Genomic DNA, 19,848 nt, shown 5'->3' on the forward strand with positions numbered 1-19,848 from the left:
TGCAACTTTACTGAATTCACTGATGACCTGCAGTGGTTTTCTGGTAGCGTCTTTAGGATTTTTTATGTCTAGAATCATGTCATCTGCAAACAGTGACAGTTTTACTTCTTCCTCTTCTGTTTGGATTCTTTGATTTCTTCTTTATGTCTGATTGCTGCGCCTAGGACTTCTAATACTGTGTTGAATAAAAGAGAGTGGCCTTTGTTTTGTTCCTGATCTCAGAGCCTCAGCCTTTTGCCATTGAGTATGACGTGAGCTGTGGGCTTGTCACAGATGGGTGACCTTTATTATGTTGAAGTGTGTCCCTCTATACCCAGTACTACAGAGTTTTTATCATAAGTGGATGTTGAATGTTATCGAAAGCTTTTTCTGCATCTATTGAGATGATCATATGGTTTTTATTCTTTGATTTGTTAATGTGTATCACATTGATTTTCAGATATTGAAAAATCCTTGCACCCCTGGGATAAATCACACTCATCATACTGTATAGTCTTTTTTAATGAATTGTTGGAGTCAGTTTGCTAATATTGAGGATTTTTGCATTAATGTTCATCAGTGATACTGGCCTGTAATTTTCTTTTTTGTGAGCCCTCTCTCTGGTTTTGGTATCAGGGCGATGGTGGGTGGCCTTGTGGAATGGGTTCAGATGTGTTCCTTCCACTGTAGTTTTTTTAATAGTTTGAGAAGGGCAGGTGTTAACTCTGCTCTGAATGTTTGGTAGACTTCGCCTGTGAAGCTGTCTGGTTCAGGACTGGGTTTCCTTGGAAGTTTTTAAATTACTGATTCAATTCCAGGACTGGTAATTGGTCTATTCACATTTTCTGTTTCTTCTGGTTCAGTCTTGGGAGATGGTACATGTCTAAGAATTTGTCCATTTCTTCTAGGTTGTCCATTTTATCGGCATACAGTTGTTTGTAGTAATCTCTTGTGATCCTTTGTATTTCTGTGGTGTCAGTTGTAACTTCTTTTCATTCTGATTTTATAGATTTGGGTCCTCTCCCTTTTTTTCTTGATGAGTCTGCTAAAAGTTTATCAATTTTGTTTCTTTTCAGAGAACCAGCTCTTAATTTCATTGATCTTTTAATTTTTTTTAGTCTCTAATTCATTTACTTTCACCCGAATCTTTATGATTTCTTCTAGTAATTTTGGGTTTTGCTTGTTCTTCTTTTTCTGGTTTCTTCAGGTATAAGTTCAGGTCGTTTGTTTGAGATTGTTTTTGGTTCTTGAGGTCGGCTTGCATTGCTGTAGGCTTCCCTCTTAGAACTGCTTCTGCTGTGTCCCGGAGGTTGTGGATTGTCGGGGTTTCGCTGTCACTTGTCTCCAGGTGTGTTGATTTCCTCTGCTCCCTTCAGTGATCTGTTGGTTAGTAGCATATTGTTTAGCCTCCAGGTGTTTGTGTTTTTTGCAGGTTTTTCCCTTGTGGTTGATTTCTAGCTCATAGCATGGTCGGTAAAGGTGCTTGATATTTCAGTTTTCTTAAATTTCTGAGGCTTGCTTTGTGGGTCAACATGTGATCTGTCCTGGAGAATGTTCCACGTGCACTTGAGAAGAATGTATTCTGCTGCTTTTGGATGGAGTGTTCCGTAAATATCAGTTAAGTCCATTTGGTCTAATGTGTCATTTAAGGCCAGTGTTTCCTTATTCATTCTCTGTCTGGATGATCTGTCCAGAAGTAAGTGTGGTGTTTAAAGTCCCACACTACTGTCGTGTTACTGTCGAGTTCTTCCTTTGTGTCTATTAAGGTTTGCTTTATGTGTTTAGGTGATCCTGTATTTATACTTATAATTGTTGTATCTTCTTGGATTAATCCCTTGATCATTATGTGGTGTCCATTTTTGTCTCCTGTTATGGTCTTTGCTTCCAAGTCTATGTTGTCTGACACGAGTGTTGCTGTCCTGGCTTTCGGGGGCATCGAACATGTGTTTCCCACCCCTCACTTTCAGGCTGAACGTGCCTCTAGCTCTGAAGTGGGTCTCTTGTAAGCAGCGTGTCTGTGGGTCTTGCGTTTGCATCCATTCAGCCGCTCTGTGCCTTTCGGTTGGAGCGTTTAGTTCATTGACATTTACAGTAATTCTTGATAGGTATGTACTTGTTGCCATGTTGTTAACTGATTCTGGGTTATTTTGCAGTTCTTTTTTGTTCTTTTGTGATTTGATGAGTCTTCAGTGTTCTGTTTAGATTCCTTTCTCTTCTTTGTATGTGTATCTGTTACAGAGTTTTGGTTTGTGTTACCATGAGGTTTACATGTAGCAGTCTGTATTTGCACATGGTTAATTTTAAGTTGCCAACCGCTTAAATTTCGAATGCATTTTAGCAACCGTGCATCTGCTCACAAATGCTGTTTTGACGTATTTTACGTCTTTTTGTTTTGTGTGTCCCTTCACTGCTTACTGTGGATATAGATGATTTTACTACTTTTTAACCTTCCTGCTAGCCTGGTATGGGACTGACTGACTGTCTTTATAGTTACTTTTGCCAAGAAGCTGTGCCTTTTGTAATTCTCATGTTTCTGGTTGTGGCCTTCTTTCTCACTTCAAGAAGTCGCTTAAACGTGTTTGTAGAGCTGGTTTGGTGGTGAACTCTTAGCTTTTGCTTGCCTGTAAAACTTCCGATCAAATCCAAACAAAAGCCTTGCAGTGCAAGGCATTCTTGGTCTAGGTTTCCCCTTAGTCGCTTGAGGTCGCACCGTCCCCTTCTGACCGGCAGGCTTTGCTGAGAAGCCAGCCCCCGGCGCTGTGCGGGCCCCCGTGTGCGCAAGGTGCTGCTCTTGCTGCTGCTTTTGGTATTCTCTCTTTGTCTTTGATTTTTGTCATTTTAATTTGCAGCACGTCTTGGTTTGGTCTTCTTTGGGTTTGTCCTGTTTGGAACTCTCTGTGCTTCCTGGACCTGGATGTCTGTTTCCTTTCCCAAGTTAGGGACGTTTTCAGCTTTTATGTCTTCAGATATATTCTCTGCCCCTTTCTCTCTCTCTCTCTTCTGCTGGGAACCTGTCATGAGAATATTAGTGTGTTCGATCTCATTCGAGAGGTCTCTTGAACGGTCCTCATTGCTTTTCCTTTTTTCTTTTTTCTGTTCAGCTTTGGAGGTTTGCACTGCTGTCTTGCAGCTCACTGGTCTGTGCTGTGCTGTTCAATCTGCTGCTCATTCCTTCCAGTGTGCTCATCACTCAGTTATTGTATTCTTCATCTATTTGGTGCTGCTTTATGTTTTCTGACCCTTTGTTTAAGACATCTGACTTCTCCCCCGTGCTTCCACGCTTCTCCCAAGTTCTTTGACCCTCTTTATGATCGTCACTTGAACTCTTTATCGTGCAGATTGCCCGTCTCCACGTTACTTAGTTCTTCTTCTGGGGTTTTGTCTTGTTCCTTTGGAACATGTTCCTCTGTTGCCTCATTTTGCCTGATTTGCTGTTTTTATTTCCATGTGTCTGGTAGGTTGATCACATTTCCCGACCTTGGAGAAGTGGCCTTCTGCAGGAGACATCCTGCGCGTCCTAGCAGCACGCTCTCCTCTGGTCACCAGAGCTTGTGATCTAGGATTTTCCCTATGTGGGTGGCGTGGGGCCCTCTGCTGTGGTAGGGTGACTACTGTGGATGGTCCAGCAGGCCTTGATGGTCCCTGGTAGTCTGGTTAGCAGGTCCTGTCTTGTGGGGAGACTGTTGGCCATTGTTTGGAGGGGCCAGGTCACGGGGAGCTGGCTATGGGGCCCTGGGGTGTCCCAGGGATAGCTCTGGCCCTCTGGTGGGCAGAGCCAGGCCCTGGGGTGGGTTGTTGTGGGGCCAGTGTCCCAGGATCTGGTGCTGGCCTGCTGGCAGGTGGGGCCAGGGCCCAGGGGAGCCCGGCCCACTGGCAGGTAGAGCTGCATCCTGGGTCGCTGGTGTGGGCCCACGAGTGGGTGCAACTGGCCCCAAGGCTCAGGCTGGCCTGCTGGAGGGCAGGACTGGGGGTCCCAGGGCTGGTGCCTGCCCACTGGTGGGCAGAAGTGTGTCTCAGGGGCTCTGGCCCCACAGGGCCCTTGTGGGTCTGGTGCCTCCTCACTGGTGGGCTGGGCCACGTCCCAAGGACTGCTGTGGGCTCGGGGGTCTTAAGGCAGCTTGTCTGCTGGTGGGTGGGGCTGTGCCTCTGCCCAGTTAGTTGAGTGGCCTGGGGCATCCCTGGTGCCTTCAGGCTGGTGGGCGGACAGAGCGGGACCCTGGGGCCAGTGAGCTAGAGAGGATTCCACCACGGCCCCAGGGCGGGAGCTCCCGGTGGCTGCTGCGTCTGTGTCCCCAGCTGAGATGCGGTGCCCCACTGCTCCCGGAGCCGCTCTAGGATCAGTGGGTGGGCCTGACCCAGGCTCATTTCACGTTACTGCTTCTGCCCCGGGTCCTGGAGGGGGTGAGATTCTGTGTGTGCCCTTTGAGAGTGGGGTCTCTCCCCCGTGCAGCCTGAAAGTCAGCTCCCCCAGCCTTCTAAGCCAGACACTCTGGGGGCTGGTCCTCCCAATGCAGGGCCCGCAGGCTGGGGAGCCCGGTGTGGGCTCCGCCCTCGCTCCCGTGGGAGACGCTGCGCACTGTGATTCCGCTCCTGTCTGTGGGCTGCCCCCGGGGGTGTGGGTCTGGGCTGCGTCACGACTCTGCCCCTCCTACGCGTCTCCACGTGGCTCCTTCTTTATGTCTTTAGTTGAAGATTTTTTTCTGGTAGGTTCCAGTCTTTTGCACTGATGGTTCTGTAAATAGTGTGATTTTGGGGCACCCGTTGGGGTAGGTGAGCTCAAGGTCTTCCTACTCCACCATCTTGGCCAAGCTCCGAAAAATGGGCCTAAACATCTTAATTTTAAAATTGCGAGCAGGAAGGGAAATCCACCAATCATGAGGAAAAAGCAGATACTGAAAAACTGAAGCCTCACCAGGTGACAACAGCCTGGACTTAGCGAGAGCACTGACCCTGGGGAAGCGACCGCTCTCAGGTGGGGGGAGGCCCTCTCTGGCCTTGGTGGACGGAGGTCGGTGCCCAGACCGCAGCTGGGAAACGCGGACTGGGCGGGACAGAGCCGGGATGCAGCCCGGGCTGCCTGCTTCCCCCGCCGCGCTCCCCACTGACGGGCGTTAGAAAAGCAACATTCAGCCTCCAGAGTATAAAAATACTTTCTTGTTTACTGTGTGGCATCATGTTTGTTTCTCTTGAACTTTAGAAACAAATATGCCAAAAATAAAATCAATGGGATCACTCAGTAAGGTCTTTAAGCCACGTTGACATAGAAACCTATTGCAAGAACACAGGTTCATTGAGATTTGAAGATACACATCACTCATTTATGATGAAACCCCAAAAATAAACACCCACCAGCACTGTAAGTAATTTTCAGTTGTTTGTATTTTCAATTTTGGGTACTAGCCTAAAGATAACCTCTTTAGGGGTGAATAATACACAACACTTTACTGTTGGGGTTTGCTGCTTTTCTATATAAATTCCTCCTGGGAATGTGAGGCGACACCTACGTTTACTTTGCAGTAAACAGCCCCGTAGATGGCAGTGACAGCAAGGGAATAAATGGAAATAGAAGGAAACAAGACAGGAAGTACGGAGAGGAGGAGGGTGGGGACCGCTGGCTCACGGGCCCGCCGTGGGGGTCGGGAAGGGCCAGGAGAGCTGGAGTCTGCCCACGGAGAACCCCAGTCGGCTCTACTCTGTGTCCCCAGAACTTTCCAGCACAGAGATAGCGTCCAGCTCATGTAGGGGTGAGGTCTGTCCCCTGCTGGGCCAGCCAGGTGCCTGCAGAGATGACCTTGTAGCCCCACAGTCCGTCACCGGATATTTATGACGCTGGTGTCAGGAAGGTGACAGGATGCAGCTGCTCGCCCCCCCCCCCCCAGGCGTCACGTCCTGGGAGCCACCCCTTCTCCCCAGGACAGTGTCACCCACTGGGCAAGTCCACTGTGCGAGGCTGGGGTCCGCACATCACTTTCTCATCATGTTATTCTTAAAACTGTAGAAGAACATTCGAGAAGGTTAGAGAGGTGCGGGCCTAACATTAGAGAAAGTCGCCCCCTTCCGCTACTCCCACTCCTTCTCTCCGCCCCTCCCCTTGCGCGCGTCCAGACCCGTGTCCGCCCCGAGAGCCCGGTCCCCGCGGACAGGCCGGCACCCGGGAGGTGGCCGGCAGGGGGCAGCACCAGCCAGCCCACCCCGCCGACCCCTGTGATCTTTGAACCTGGGAGGTCCCTTTTGTGTTTCTCGGAGCAGCTCGCTGCTTCCCGGCTCCCGGCTTCGTTATTCTGATGATTTAAAAACTAAGGAGGCCCTTCTGCCTTGAAGGGCTCCTGGGTGCTGTCTGTCAGCGCAGTGTCCTTTGTCCTTCCCGGTAAGGAGGGGAGCAGGGGACAGAAGCCGTGACCGCCAGCCTGTGCGGGGGTGGGGGTGGGGGTCTTCAGACTCTAGTAGAAAAGGAGACATGCATTATTTAAGCAGCTTGCTAAGAAATGCTGGCGTCTCTCCCTCAAACGTGCTTACGGGTGAGTGACCCTTCACTGGCCGAGCGCTGCGCCAGTGTTTTCTCTGTGCTTCTCAAATCTCAGCGGCGGGGCTGCGGCCGGCACCGGTCCGGGGTGAAAATCAGAGAGTTGCTGGCGAGCTGGTCACGGTCACGGTCTCCGTCTCTCCTGAGCACAGGTGGCTTGTTTCGCCCTCCCGGCTGGGCTCCGCTGTGTTGTGTCCTAGCAGAGGCAGGAATGTTCCATCCTGTCGTCACCTCACTCAGCCCCGTACCCTGAATGCAGTGTTTGTCCCCTGGATGCGGATAGGCTTGGACAAGGAGCACCCACGCCGCGGGGTCTGCCTTCCAGAAATGACACCCGAGGGTTTTGAAGGAGGGCAGTGGGTACACTGCCCAGTAACTGGTGATGTCACAGAGGAAATAACCCACCGGGAACTCCCCAGGATTGTAAAGCCTCTGGGCTCGTGTTTTGCATGAATTACTGTTCATAACCAGCACACACGGGGCCCGCCTGCCCATCCCAAGGACGGACACGGCAGGGATGGCTCTGACCCCAAATTCTGCAGCTTCCCTGGACGGAGTCTGGCCGTCCCGTGGGGATGAGCTCAGTTTTTCCTTTGAAGAGATTCTTCCCCGCTGCCCTGAATGTGTGGCATCTGCCTTGCCTCTGAGAACCTCTGGCTCACCTCCTCCCTTCTCTGTCCCCGGGCAAAGCTTTTGTCCTGAATGATTTTCCAGACTCTCCCAGGCCACTGGTCTCTCCTCTCTTCCCTCATCTCCCGGACAAGCAGGCCTGATGCGGGCTCAGTGGACTGACCCTTTTACAAGGCCCTCGCTACCTGAAGAAGAGCTGCAGTCTGTGCGTGGGTCGTGGGTCATGGGTCAGGCCGAGCCTGGGACTGAGAGACCCTCCCTGCCCCCTGGGGCCTGGTTTCCTCTGCAGCAGCGGGACCCTTATAGGCTCCCGGCCCAGGGCCAGCTCGGCCGGCAGAGGAGTGGGTGGTTCTGGACCTGGCCTCCTTGGCCCGACTCCAGGGCTGCCCTGGATGCCAGGCTGAGATCACAGTGCACTCAGCTCCCCCAGGAGGACTGACCCCTGGCTGTCCTTGGCTGGCAGGGGTCAGATTCTGCTCTCCCAGTGGCTTCCCCACAGCCTCCTGCAGGAGACGCACACACTAAGGTCCTCTGTTCAGCCGGAGGGCAGTTTCCAGGGCTTCTTGGCAGCATGTGTTACAGGTCTGTGTGCGGCTCACTCCTAAGCTCCCCAGTCGAGGGAGCCTGTGGTCTCTGTCCCCGGTGTCCCAGCCTGACCCCGCCGCCCAGCTCTCCACTGCACTGCCGGCGATAGGGCCTGACCTAGAGGGAGACCCTGTCTCAGTGACTCATAACTCTCAGACCTGCAGCCCAGCAGCCTGGCTCAAGGCTCAGTTAGAATTTTATGGGGATTTAGGAGTCATGGCCCCAGCCTTGCCCCACCCCACCCCACCCCCAGCCTGGGCACCGCATCCCAGGGAGCGGGCAGTGGTCAGAGGTCCCAGCAGCTCATCTGTGCACCTCCAGCAAAGAATAAGCCAGGTCTCAGCGCGCCCTGTCCACAGTCGGTTCACGGTGACCTTGTGCACTAATTTAGACTCCTTGGCATGGGAGTCCTGGCTTGGAGGGTCACAAGGCCAGAGAGGATTTGGGAAAATGCAGCCACCAGGTTGTTTAACATCAGCTGCAGGCCGTGTGGTCACTGCCCTCGGAGGCTCCTGGTGCCCTGGCTGGGCTTCTGCCAGCTGCGGGGTCACCCGTTTACATGGGCACAAGGTCACTCGGCAGCTGGTCAGTAGACAGAGCTCCTGATTCGGGGAGTGAGGTGAAGCATGAGGAAATGCACCTTTAGTAGGGCCCCGCGTGGTCCTGAACTGCCCCTGCCTGCCCACATCGCAGAGAATCCCCGCTCTTGGAGAGGGGACCTGCTGTCCCGCAGCCTCCCCAGGGGGCGGCAGAGGTCTTCCTGTTGCCAGACTGCATCGCGACCTGACGTCCAGAGACAGGAGGCCCCCCAGGTCTTCCTCACATAGTGCAGCTTAGTCTGGGCTGTTTCCTTGTGTGTGAACTTTAGGACCAGCTTACCAAGTTCTAAGAGAAGTCTGTTAGCATGGCAGTGACTTTGCGGATTAATGTGGGGAACTCTTCACTATCGTGTGAACCCAGTGGATTACAGATGTCTTTTCTAGGCAGAAAACATTAACGAAAAGACTGTATTATCAGTCCTGCCCTCCAGATGCTGGAGGAAGGAGCCTGGCCATCAGATCTGCCCCCTCCACTTCCTGCCCAGTGGGGCGGTGATCTGCCCAGTGTCGCTGGTGAGTGACTAGACGGGCCCAAAGCTGCAGGTTCAGAACTCCTCCTCTGCGCTGCCCCTTTGAGGAAGCCCGTTGCTCAGGTCCGGGAACCAGCACCATTGAGGCCACGGACGCCCGTCCTGGGCTTGTGGGCAGAGCGCCTTCCCCCCGCTTTGTTCCGGGGTCGGGGTCTTGGGATTGCTGTGACAGAAGCAGTCTCACTGCACCTTTGCCGTTCTGAACCTAACTTCATACTTTGCAAAGTGGGAGGGTGAGTTTGTGCCATCAAATTGGCGACTGCGTGAGCTCAGCTGCGTGGGCTCAATGTCCTCCTGGAACGCCTCGAACTGTTTCTGCCCAGGTCAGGGTCGCGGGCAGCCCTGTTCTGTGTCCCCACTGCCACTCGCATTCCTCTGTGCTCAGTTTCCATCACCCCCCTCCTCGTCCTTTGTTCCTGGATTAAGCCGGGCCAGCTGTCGCTCCCTCCGGCCAAGCTTCACATGTGGGTCCCATGGAGAAGGAGCCTTGGCTGGTGTCCAGTGTTCCTGGGCCAAGCCTCACAGAGCGGCAGCAGAAGGTGAACGCGATGTTGCTGCGAGGGGTGGCGGCCTGTGGGCCCCAGGGTTGCGTCCTTGTTTGGTGACAGGAAGACTCCCTGCTGGCGGCTCTCTACCCAGAAACACTCCTGAGAACTTTTTGGAGCCTCATTGCAGGAGGCTGGGTGGCCGGCTTGAGCCTTGCCTGTCCCCTGGCTGCTCCGAGGCGCCACAGACCTTTCCCCCGACCTCTGTCCCACCCGCAGCGGAGCCCTGCGGGCGTGTCCCCTGTGGTCCCGCTGGCCGTGCCCGAGGCCGGGGGCAGGGGCGGCGCTGCCCTCCTTTGGCAGCACGGACATAAAAGCACAGTTTGAAAACCCCAGGAGGGGCCGTGCCCTCCACGCCCCATGTCCCAGGCAGGGGTGGGCAGGTGTCTCTTTGTCACGGTGCCTTGGCCAGAGCTGTGACGGTGACAGCAGAAACTTCAGTCCCTCAGGCTGACGGGTGGGAGCAGGTGGGTATTTTTAGTCGGAGCGCCTCCTGGCCCAGGACAGTCCGTTCTCCCTGCACCACTGCAGGTGAGGCAGGGTTGTCACCTGCCTGGAAAGAGAAGTCCCAGCTTGAAAGGGGTCTTCCCGGCTTCAGGTCACACTCACATCAGAGGAGGAGACTGAGCCTGAGAGGCTCCCCCGACCCCAGGTCTGCTCCGTCCACTGCTTGCGTGCCTTCCCTGGCACCCCAGCCCCGAAACGCGGGCTCCCTGCTCTGGTCTTCAAGGCTGCAGCCGCCTCCTAGTTTCCCCAGGTCTCTGCCCCACGCCGTGCACACATGCGTGAAGGCGCGCACACGCAGACACACCCCTCTGGCCCCAGTCACCTTGGACACCGCAGGCCTTAGCCTCGGGCAGCGGCCGTGTCCCGACCCCTGGCTGTGCCTCAGGGATTAAAGGTCGCTGCTGGCTGACTGATGTCACTCTGTGCCGCCCACCCTCACCAGGTGGGTACATGTCTCCAAAAGATAAGGACCCTTTGTTAAACAAAACACCTAAAAGTTAATAGTTCCTTAATATCTTCAAATGTTCAGTCAGGTTCAGAATTTCCTGATTGTCTTGTACATGTAGTTTTTAAGTGTACATTTTTTTCTCTTTTCCTATTAAATTCTTTGTTTTGAAATAATTTCAAACAGAAAAACTTGTGAAACTAGCACAAGGAGTTACTAATTACCTAGCGTGCTGCCCTGGGCCCTTCCCGATCCGAGCGTCCACATCCCCGCCCAGCAGGCTCAGCAGGACGGGGGCGCGAGGCCGCGGCGCCGTCACCCGACGTGCGTCCTTCGGCCGGCCCGCTCGTGCCTCTTTCCTGCCCTGGGGTCCAGTGTCTGTAGCCTTGGGTGCTTCAGACCCCTTCTGCTTGGGACAGTCCCTCAGCCCTCTGTCCCAGGACCGTGACACTTCTGAAGTGCTGTTGCATTGTTCTGTCAGGCGTCCCTCTGTAAGGGCTTGAGCTGCTTTTTAAGGAACCGTGTAATTTCTCATCCGAATGAAAAGGCTTGGAAGTGGGGCTCAGTCCAGACCTGCTGCCCCAGGATAGCAGGTGTAACCCAGGTCCGCGGGCCCCCGTGCTTGTGTCACTCTGCACCAGGCCCCTTTTTTAACCGAGATGTAGCTGACCTGTCCCATCAGTTTCAGGTGTGCAGCAGTGATTCCGTCTCTGCCTGCGCAGCGGAACAGTCCCGGGAGTGCAGCCAGCACTGGTCACCACACGGCCACACATCTCTGTGTGAGGAGAGCTGTTAAGGTCTGCTTTCTTAGTGACTCAGACATGCAGTCTGTAATGTGAACGTGGTCACCGTGCTGTGCATCACAGCCCAGGACTCAGTTTTACGACTGGAAGTTTGTACCTGTGGACCCGTCACCCACTCTGCCCACTCTCTACTCCTTGCCTCTGGCGACCACAGATCTGTTCTCTGTACCTGTGATTTTTGTGGTTTTTTTTTTTAGGTTTCACATATAAGTGAGATCATGTTGTATCTGTCTGACTAATTCCACTTAGTATGATGCCCTCAAGGTCTATCCATGTTGTCGCACTGGTAAAATTCGTCTTGACTGTGGCTGAATATCACACTGTGTGTGTGTCACACTTTCACACTTTCTCTGTTCATCTATCCTTCATTGCTGGGCACTAGGCTGCTCCCGTATCTTGGCCACTGTAAATAAAGCCGCAGCAATCATACATCCTTTCAAGTTCGTGCTTTAGTTTCCTTTGGATAAACACCCAGGAGTGGAGTGGCTGGACCATATGGGAGTGCTATCTTTAAATTTTTGAGGAACCTCCATACTGCCTTGCACAGCAGCTACACCATTTACATTCCCACCAACAGTGCAGGGGAGCTCCCTTTTCTCCACACCCTCCCCAACACTTGTGACTTGTCTTTTTGATGAGAGCCCTTCTGACTGGTGTGAGGTGGCACCTTACTGTGGTTTTGATTTGCATTTCCCTGATGATCAGTGATGTGGAGCATCTTTTCCTGTGCCTTGTGGCTCTCCATACACTCTTTGGAAAAATGTCTACTCAGGTCTTCTGCCCATTTATTAGACTGGCTTTTTTTTGTATTGAGTTACATGAATTCTTTATGTACTTTGGAAATTAACCCTTATCAAATGTGATTTGCAAACGTTTTCTACCATTCCATAGGCAGCCTTTCATTTTATTGATGGTTTCTCAAGGCTACTTATTTTTTAATTGAAGTATAGTTGATATAGAGGGTTGATAGTTTCTGGTGTACAGCATAGCAGTTCAGTTACACACTTTTTATCACAGGTTATTATAAGCTATTGAACATACAGTTCCCTATGTTATACAGTAGGACCTTGTTATTTCATATGTAGTTTGTATCTGCTAATCCCACTCTCCTAATTTATCCCTCCCTCCCTTCCCCTTTGGTGACCAAAAGTTTGTTTTCTATGTCTGTGTCTCTTTCTGTTTTATAAATAAGTTCAGTTGTGTCATTTTTTAAGATTCCACATATAAGTGGTATCATATATTTTTCTTTGACTGCTTTCACTTAGTATGATAATCTCTAGGTCCGTCTGTATCCCCAAGTGCCTAAAATGTCACTGGGACTCAGATGTTTGTTGATTAAAAGTTGAATGTGATTGGGGATACTACAAATTCCTTTTCCTTCTAATTTTTTTTGAAGTAGTCAGTTACAGTGTGTCAACTTCTGGTGTACAGCACATCCCAGTCATGCGTATAAGTACATATATTAATTTTCATATTCTTTTTCATTAAAGGTTGTTAAAAGATATTGAATATAGTTCTCTGTGCTATGCAGAAGAAATTTTTAAATCTATTTTAACATTTGCAAATCTCAAACTCCCAAATCTATCCCTTCCCACCTCCTTCCCCCCAGTAACCCAACCCTATGATTGTTTACTATGTTTGCAAGTCTTCTTCTGTTTTGTAGATGAGTTCATTAGTGTCCTTTTTTCTTTTTTTAGATTCCACATGAGTGATATATGGTAATTTTCTTTCTCTTTCTGGCTTACTTCACTTAGAATGACGATTTCTAGGTCCATCCATTTTGTTGCAAATGGCACTATTTCATTCTTTTTTATGGCTCAGTAGTATCCCATTGTATAAATATACCATATTTTCCTTATCTAGTCATCTGTTGATGGACACTTAGGTTGCTTCCATATCTTGGCTATTGTATGTAGTGCTGCTATAAACACTGGGGGCCATGTATCTTTTCGAATTTGAGTTCTCTCCAGGCCTATGCCCAGGAGTGGGATTGCTGGATCACATAATAGGTCTGTTTTCAGTCTTTTGAGGAATCTCCATACCATTTTCCACAGTGGCTGCACCAACCTACATTATCACCAGCAATGTAGGAGGGCTCCCTTTTCTCCACACCCTCTCCAGCATTTGTCATTTGTGGACTTTTGAATGATGGCCATTCCAACAGGTGTGAGGTGACACCTCACTGTAGTTTTGACTTGCACTTCTCTGATAATTAGCGGTATGAGCACATTTTCACATGCCTGTTGGCTGTCTGTGTGTCTTCACTGGAGAGCTGCTTGTTCAGGTCTCCTGCCCAGTTTTGGATTGGGCTTTTTTTTCTTTTTTAAATTAAGTTGTATGAGCTGTTTACATATTCTGGAAATTAAACCTTTGTCAGTCACATCATTTGCCAATATTTTCTCCCATTCCGTAGGGGGTTGTTTTGTTTTACTTATGGTTTCCTTTGCTATGCAGAAGTTTGTAAGTTTAGGTCCCATTTGTTTATTTTTGCTTTTATTTCTATTGCCTGGGTAGACTGCCCTAGAACACTGCTAAGATTTATGTCAGAGAATGTTTTGCCTATATTTTCTCCTAACAAGTTTATCGTATCTTGGCTTTCGTGTAAGTCTTTGAGCCATGCTGAGCTAATTTTTGTGTATGCTGTAAGGGTGTGTTCTAGCTTCACTGATTTACATGCTGCTGTCCAGTTATTCCAACACCACTTGTTGAAGAGACTGTCTTTTCTCCACTGTATACTCTTGCCTCTTTTGTAGAAGCTTAATTGACCACAGGTCTGTGGGTTTACTTCTGGGCTCTCTATTCTGCCCCGTTGATCTGCATGCCTGTTTTATTACAGCACCATGCTGTTTTGATGACTGTAGCTCTGCAGTGCTGTCTGAAGTCCAGGGGGGTTATTCCTCAGCTTCTTTCTTTTCTTCAGTGTTGCTCTGGCAATTCTGAGTCTTTAGTGATTCCTTATACATTTTAGGATTATTTGCTCCAGTTCTGTGAAAATGTCCTGGGTAATTTGATAGGGATCACATTAAATCTGTAGATTGCTTTGGGTAGAATGGCCATTTTAACAATATTAATTCTAATCCAAGAGCATGGGGCATCTTTCCACTTCTTTAAGTCATTTTTTATAGGAACATACATATATTCATTTTCATGTTCTTTTTAACCAAAAGTTACTGTAAGATATTGAATATAGTTGCCTGTGCTATACAGTATAAACTTGTTTATTGTATATACAGTAGTTAGTATCTGCAAATCTCAAACTCCCAATTTATCCCTTCCCACTGCCCCCCCTTTAAATTATCTTTAGTTTCCATTGTCAGCGTTTTGTAGTTCTCAGCATATAAATCTAACTTCCTTGGTCAGATTTATTTTATTCTTTTGGATGCAGTTTTAAAAGGGATTGTTTCTTTACTCTCTTTTTCTGCTATTTCCTTGTTAGTGTAAAGAAATGCAACTGATTTGTTATGTTAATCTTCTATCCTGCTATCTTGCTGAATTCTTTTATCAGCTCTAGTAGTTCTAGTAGTTTCTGTGTGGAGCTTTTAGGCTTTTCTATATATAGTATTATGTCATTCCCATATAGTGACAATTTTACCTCTTCCAATTTAGATCCTTTTTCTAGCCTGATTGCTGTGGCAAGGACTTCCAAGACTTATGTTGAATTAAAGTGGTAAGAGTGGGCCTCCTTGTCTTGTTCCAGATTTTAGTGGGAAGTCTTTCAGTTTTTCATGGTTGAGTATTAGGCTGGCCATGGGTTTGTCATAAGTACCTTTTATTATATTGATGTATGTTCCCTCTGTACCCACTTTGGTAAGTTTTTATCATAAATGGGTGTTGAATTTTATCAAATGCCTCTTCTGCATGTGTTGAGATGATCCTGTGATTTCTGTCCTTTCTCCTGTTGATGTGGCGTATCACGTTGATTTGCATACATCGAATCATCCTTGTGTTCCTGGGATGAACCCAACTCTTTCATGGTGTATAATCTTTTTTATGTGCTGTTGCATTCTGTTTGCGAGTGTTTTGTTGAAGGTTTTTGCATCTATGTTCATCAATGATACTGGCCTGTAATTTTCTTTTTTGGTAGTGTCTCTGGTTTTGGTATCAGGGTGATGGTGGCTTCATACAATGAGTTTGGGAGTACTCCCTCCTCTTCAGTCTTTTGGGAGAGTCTGAGGATTGGCATGAGTTTTGTTATGTTTGGTAGAATTCCCCAGTGAAGCCATCTGGTCCAGGACTTTTGTTCGTAGGGAGGTTTTTTTTATTGCTGTTTGTTTCATTTCTAGTGATCGGTCTGTTCAAGTGATCTATTTCTTGACTCAGTCTTGGTGTTTCCAGAAACTTGTCCATTTCTTCTAGGTTGTCCAGTTTGTTTCCATATCGTTGTTCATGGCTGTTGTAAGTCAGGATCTTATACTGACCTCAGGGTCTGAAGGACAGGAAGTTTGTGAGTCCAGACTCGCCGTCTGCTGAGCTCTCCTGTACGTGAAGCACTGTGATGGGCGTGTTAGAGCACAAGGCTGAGTGAAAACACAGCCCCACCCAACCTTCCCAGGGGAGACACAGGAAACATGCAGGTCTGAGAGCCCCGGGGTGTTATAAGAATATGGGGAAAAAACAGGTTAAATTCGAAGAAATCTGAAAACTCAAGATAATGACTTGAACTGGACCTTAGAAAAAATGGCACGTCTTCATTGAGTTGATTTTGGGAAGAGTTCTCCTTGAGCAGAAGCTTAGTGGCAGCACCAGTTGGGTGCTGATGCAGGAGCATCAGGTGTGTGGAGGACAAGCGGGTGGGGAAAGTGGGTGGGGAGCAGGTCCTGGAGGCCTCTGAAGGCAAAGAAGAGGACTTCAGGTTTTCCTTGACCCAAGGGGTTCTGGGGGGACCTGTGTCCCGGGTAGGGGATGGGAACGAGGCATCACGGGGCGGAAAAGCAGGGGAGGTAAGGGCAGAACTGAGGGCAAGTGCCAAGAGCCTTACAAACGTTCTCACCTGTTTGTGTGCACGTGGGGGGACCCTGGATGGGTGGGACTGGTGTAAATCTGAGTGCCTCAGCCCATCTGCAGGCATTCCCCCAACCCTCACATTTGCTCAGGACCAACTTCCAAGCCCTCCCTCCTCCCCCAGTGAAGAAGTTGAAGGGGGTCCATGCCTGACTGGGGCCACCACCTCCCCCACTGTTTCTGGTCACCCCGTCTGGAAGCCTCAAGATTCACTGCTAATCTCTCCTGGCCTCCTCCCCACATTCCCGTGGAAGCCACGGAGCTGGGAAAGTTGCTCTGGGCCATTGAGGTGTTGGGGTGGGTGTGCTCCCCGAGTTCAACCGTCACCCTCCCTCTCTCTGGCAACCCTGTTGCCACCCCCCCCCCCATCCTTCCACCTACTGGTCGCAGGTACTGTCTGGTGCTGAGGTCTCCCACACACACTGTCTGGGCTCTTTCCTACTGTGTGTGGCATGTGGTTGGCATCAGGTGGATTTATTATGTGAAGAAACCATTTCTAAGCTCTTCCCTGCCCAAGTCATCCAGTCATCAGTGCCTGAAGATGCTGGACCAAAGAGACCCATGGCCCTTGCTTCTAGGCCCAGGGCCACCCACTCTCCTCAGACCACGGACAGGTAGCCTCGTGCACATGGCTTCCTTTGGGGAGGGTTCTCTTGGCTTTCATGACACAGCTTTTCTTGTCACCCTGTGCTGGAAATTGTGCAGGGTCTCCTCCATGGCACTGCCCGCCATCGCTGTCCTCTGACCCGTCGTCTGCACACACTTCAGAACTGGAAACCCCTAACTCAGATGATGAACTGCAGCCCTGGGCGGGAGGCCCTGAGGCAACTGGCCCACAGACCAGCCACCCTCCCCACTAGAGCCTCGGGTTCCAGGTGTGAGAACCTTCGGCTCACTTCACTCAGCTCATTTCCACCCTGGGCTCCTGGGCCAGCACTGGGTGGCAGAGGTGGGGAAGTGTACCAAATGTGTGCCCCTCGAGAGGTCACAGCTGTGAGCCTTCAGGTCTCAGGACTCAGCTCCGGAACAGAAACGTTTATAAGAGGACCATGCATGTTTTAAATTGGGCAGATTAAGGGAAATGAGAATCTGGGCTCTTGGCAATGCCGTGAGATGGGGCCTCTCCCCACATCCCCTGCAAGGGGACATTAGGGCAAAGTCTTGGGTCCCCATTAATGTCCCCTTGGCTCTTGGCATCTGACCAGGAAATAGGGAGACCTGGGGGATCAGGAAAGCCCTCACTCCTGTGTCCCGGGCCGGCCAGTCCTTCCTGTGCACCACCCCTGCCATGTGACTCACCCCTTCACAATCCCACACGGTGAACCAGGGTGGGGCACATGGACCCTGAAGGACAAACAGACGCAGGGCCCCCCTCGTAGCCTCCAGGACACATACTTCACAGATGCCCTTGCCTGTGGTTCCGTCAGGGGCAGTGCCGGCACCACACAGGGTGTGATGCAGGAGTGGCCTGGCCTGGGGCCCACTGCTCTGGGGCCGGTTCCTGAGTGGCCCCCTCAGAGCTGGAGTTGCAGATTCCAGGCAGAAAGGGTGCCTCCCCATGTTCTCACGGGCTGTGGTCACCTCAGTGAGCAGACTGAACGTTGGTGCAGGCTCAGAGCATTTTCAGAGAATGGCCCAAGAATGGCTATGAACTGCCTTCACCATTTAAAATATAAGAAGTTAGAGCTGATCTGCTCTAGTTTGGGGTCTCGTGTGGACATGGAACTGTCCAATCCAAACTCCTCCAGCTTCGCTTCATCAGTGACCCCCACCACTGACTGGTCCCAGAAGCAGAGCCTTTCAGAGGCCGTCCCTTCGCAACAGGCGATGTGGTCCTGCTGCCCACAAGGCGTGGACTCACCGTGCTCTCTTCCCTGCAGAATCTCCTATGACCCTGCCAGGTACCCCAAGTACCTGCCAGAAGCCTACTGCCTGTGCCGGGGCTGCCTGACTGGGCCGTTCGGGGAGGAGGACTTCCGCTTCCGGAGCACCCCAGTGTTCGTGCCTGCTGTTGTCCTCCGGCGAACCCCGGCTTGCGCGGGGGGCCGCTCCGTGTACACCGAGGAGTATGTCACTGTCCCCGTGGGCTGCACCTGCGTCCCCGAGCAGGAGAAGGAAGCGGACAGCGTCAACTCCAGCATGGACAAGCCGGGCAGCAAGCTCCTGCTCAGCCCCAGTGACAAGCCGGGCCGGCCCTGAGGCCTCTCCACACCCCCACCCCCGAGGCTTGAGGAGACTCGGCTGTGAGAGTCAAACACTGGGCTGGGGGGCCCTTCCCCCAGCCTGCTCAGGAGGCCGATCTCCCCCTTGCTCCTGGTTTCCCTTTAGGTAGGAGCGCAGGGTGGGTGACAGCTGACGGTTCAGAAATGAACAGGTAACAGCATCGCGTAGGTGGCCCGGGGCCGCCACAGGTGACCCGTGCCCCAGCTCTGCAGGGGCTCCCGGCCCACCCTGCCCTTCCACACCGTCAGGACAGCTGCGAGGGGCCAGAGCCTCACCAGGTCCGGGACAGGCAGACGCTCTTTGAAAAGTAGAACATATACCTCCTTTTTCACTCAGCTATTTTCAGTAGGGGCAGAAACTATATTAGCCATTTTGAGCAGGTATATTAAAATTTTTTTACTTGGCATATAAACATTTTATAAACAGTTTTCACTTCCTCTGCCAGGATTTTTTTAGACGCACAACTGGAATCAGTTGTTAGCTGGCCTGTGGCCTGGGCCCCTGCCGACAGTAACAAAACGGACGGGGCTGAAAATGACTGACTGGTGCCGGCTTCACAGGGGGCTCGGCTCACCCCAGCAAGGCCCCTCAGTTTCTTCGTGAGTACATCCATGACCACAGGTGCTGGTAGTGGGGCCGGGCTGTGGTTAAGAGGTGGTGGAGAAGGCACGCGGTAGAGGGTGAGAGCTGCGCCAGGCCCCAGGAAGAACCCAGCTCTGCTCAGTGTTAAGGACTTCGGGAACTAGCCAAACGTGAGGAGAAAGTGGGCTTAGGGTCTCCAGAAACCCGGGCTGGAGGCCTCTCTCCCTACATACTGCAGTGTGCGCTAACCCCTTAACTCTTCTTTAGGCGAAGGTCTTTCCCTAAACACAATCATTTGTAAAAGTGAGATGTTCTTAACTCATTCTGGAATCATTAAAACACCTGTAGGTCAAGGACACACTAGCTGTATGCCTCTCTGGACTCTGCTCTGATGGGCTCAGCTAATTTTTAAAGGAAAGAATATGCTAATTAAAACCTTTATCTTTATGGTTGAAGCTTAAACTAACAAATTGGTTTGGTTGTAGGACAGTCACCTGGCCGCATCCGTGGCTATCTGCTCTGGGCCCAGCCTCGCTATCCTGCAGGTCACCGAGAGGCCGCCCCCTACTTACCTCGTGACGGAAGGGTCACTGAGGGAACTTTCAACTTGACTAAATCTTGACAGAAGTTGTACGTGAAAAATATCACTAAGCAAAATTCGTATTTTACAAATAAAAAACTTGCAACTGCATCAGTAGCCGTGGACAGTTCTATAGTTTGGGAAACTACTCTGTTCAACCTCTAGGGGAAGAAAAGTAACCCCAGTGGTGTATACCGAGAATACATTCTTGTCCCGGAAACAGGCGGTTCAGAGCAGTAACAAACAAGTCAGTAAATGAAAACCTGCCTTTCAGACCAGTGATTTGGGTAATTAGTTCATTTTCCAGCCACTCCAC

The 19,848-nt window shown here is 50.8% G+C and overlaps 1 protein-coding gene across 4 annotated transcripts in view; it reads left to right on the forward strand.

The window, feature by feature from the left end:
- The window catches only part of IL17D (interleukin 17D), a 31,692-nt gene extending 12,049 nt beyond the window's left edge, over positions 1–19,643 (forward strand). For 3 of the 4 annotated variants that reach the window (XM_074377895.1, XM_074377894.1, XM_074377896.1), the window contains exon 4: positions 18,028–19,643. In XM_074377895.1, coding sequence (XP_074233996.1) covers positions 18,028–18,346 — 319 coding nt within the window. In that variant the 3' untranslated portion in view covers positions 18,347–19,643. The remainder of the gene's footprint in view (positions 1–18,027) is intronic. The other variant, XR_012511591.1, reaches the window with a different exon arrangement.
- The last annotated feature ends 205 nt before the right edge of the window (positions 19,644–19,848 follow it).

The sequence above is a fragment of the Camelus bactrianus genome, chromosome 14 (assembly GCF_048773025.1).
Source record: "Camelus bactrianus isolate YW-2024 breed Bactrian camel chromosome 14, ASM4877302v1, whole genome shotgun sequence".
In the NCBI taxonomy this organism is placed as follows: Eukaryota; Metazoa; Chordata; class Mammalia; order Artiodactyla; family Camelidae; genus Camelus; species Camelus bactrianus.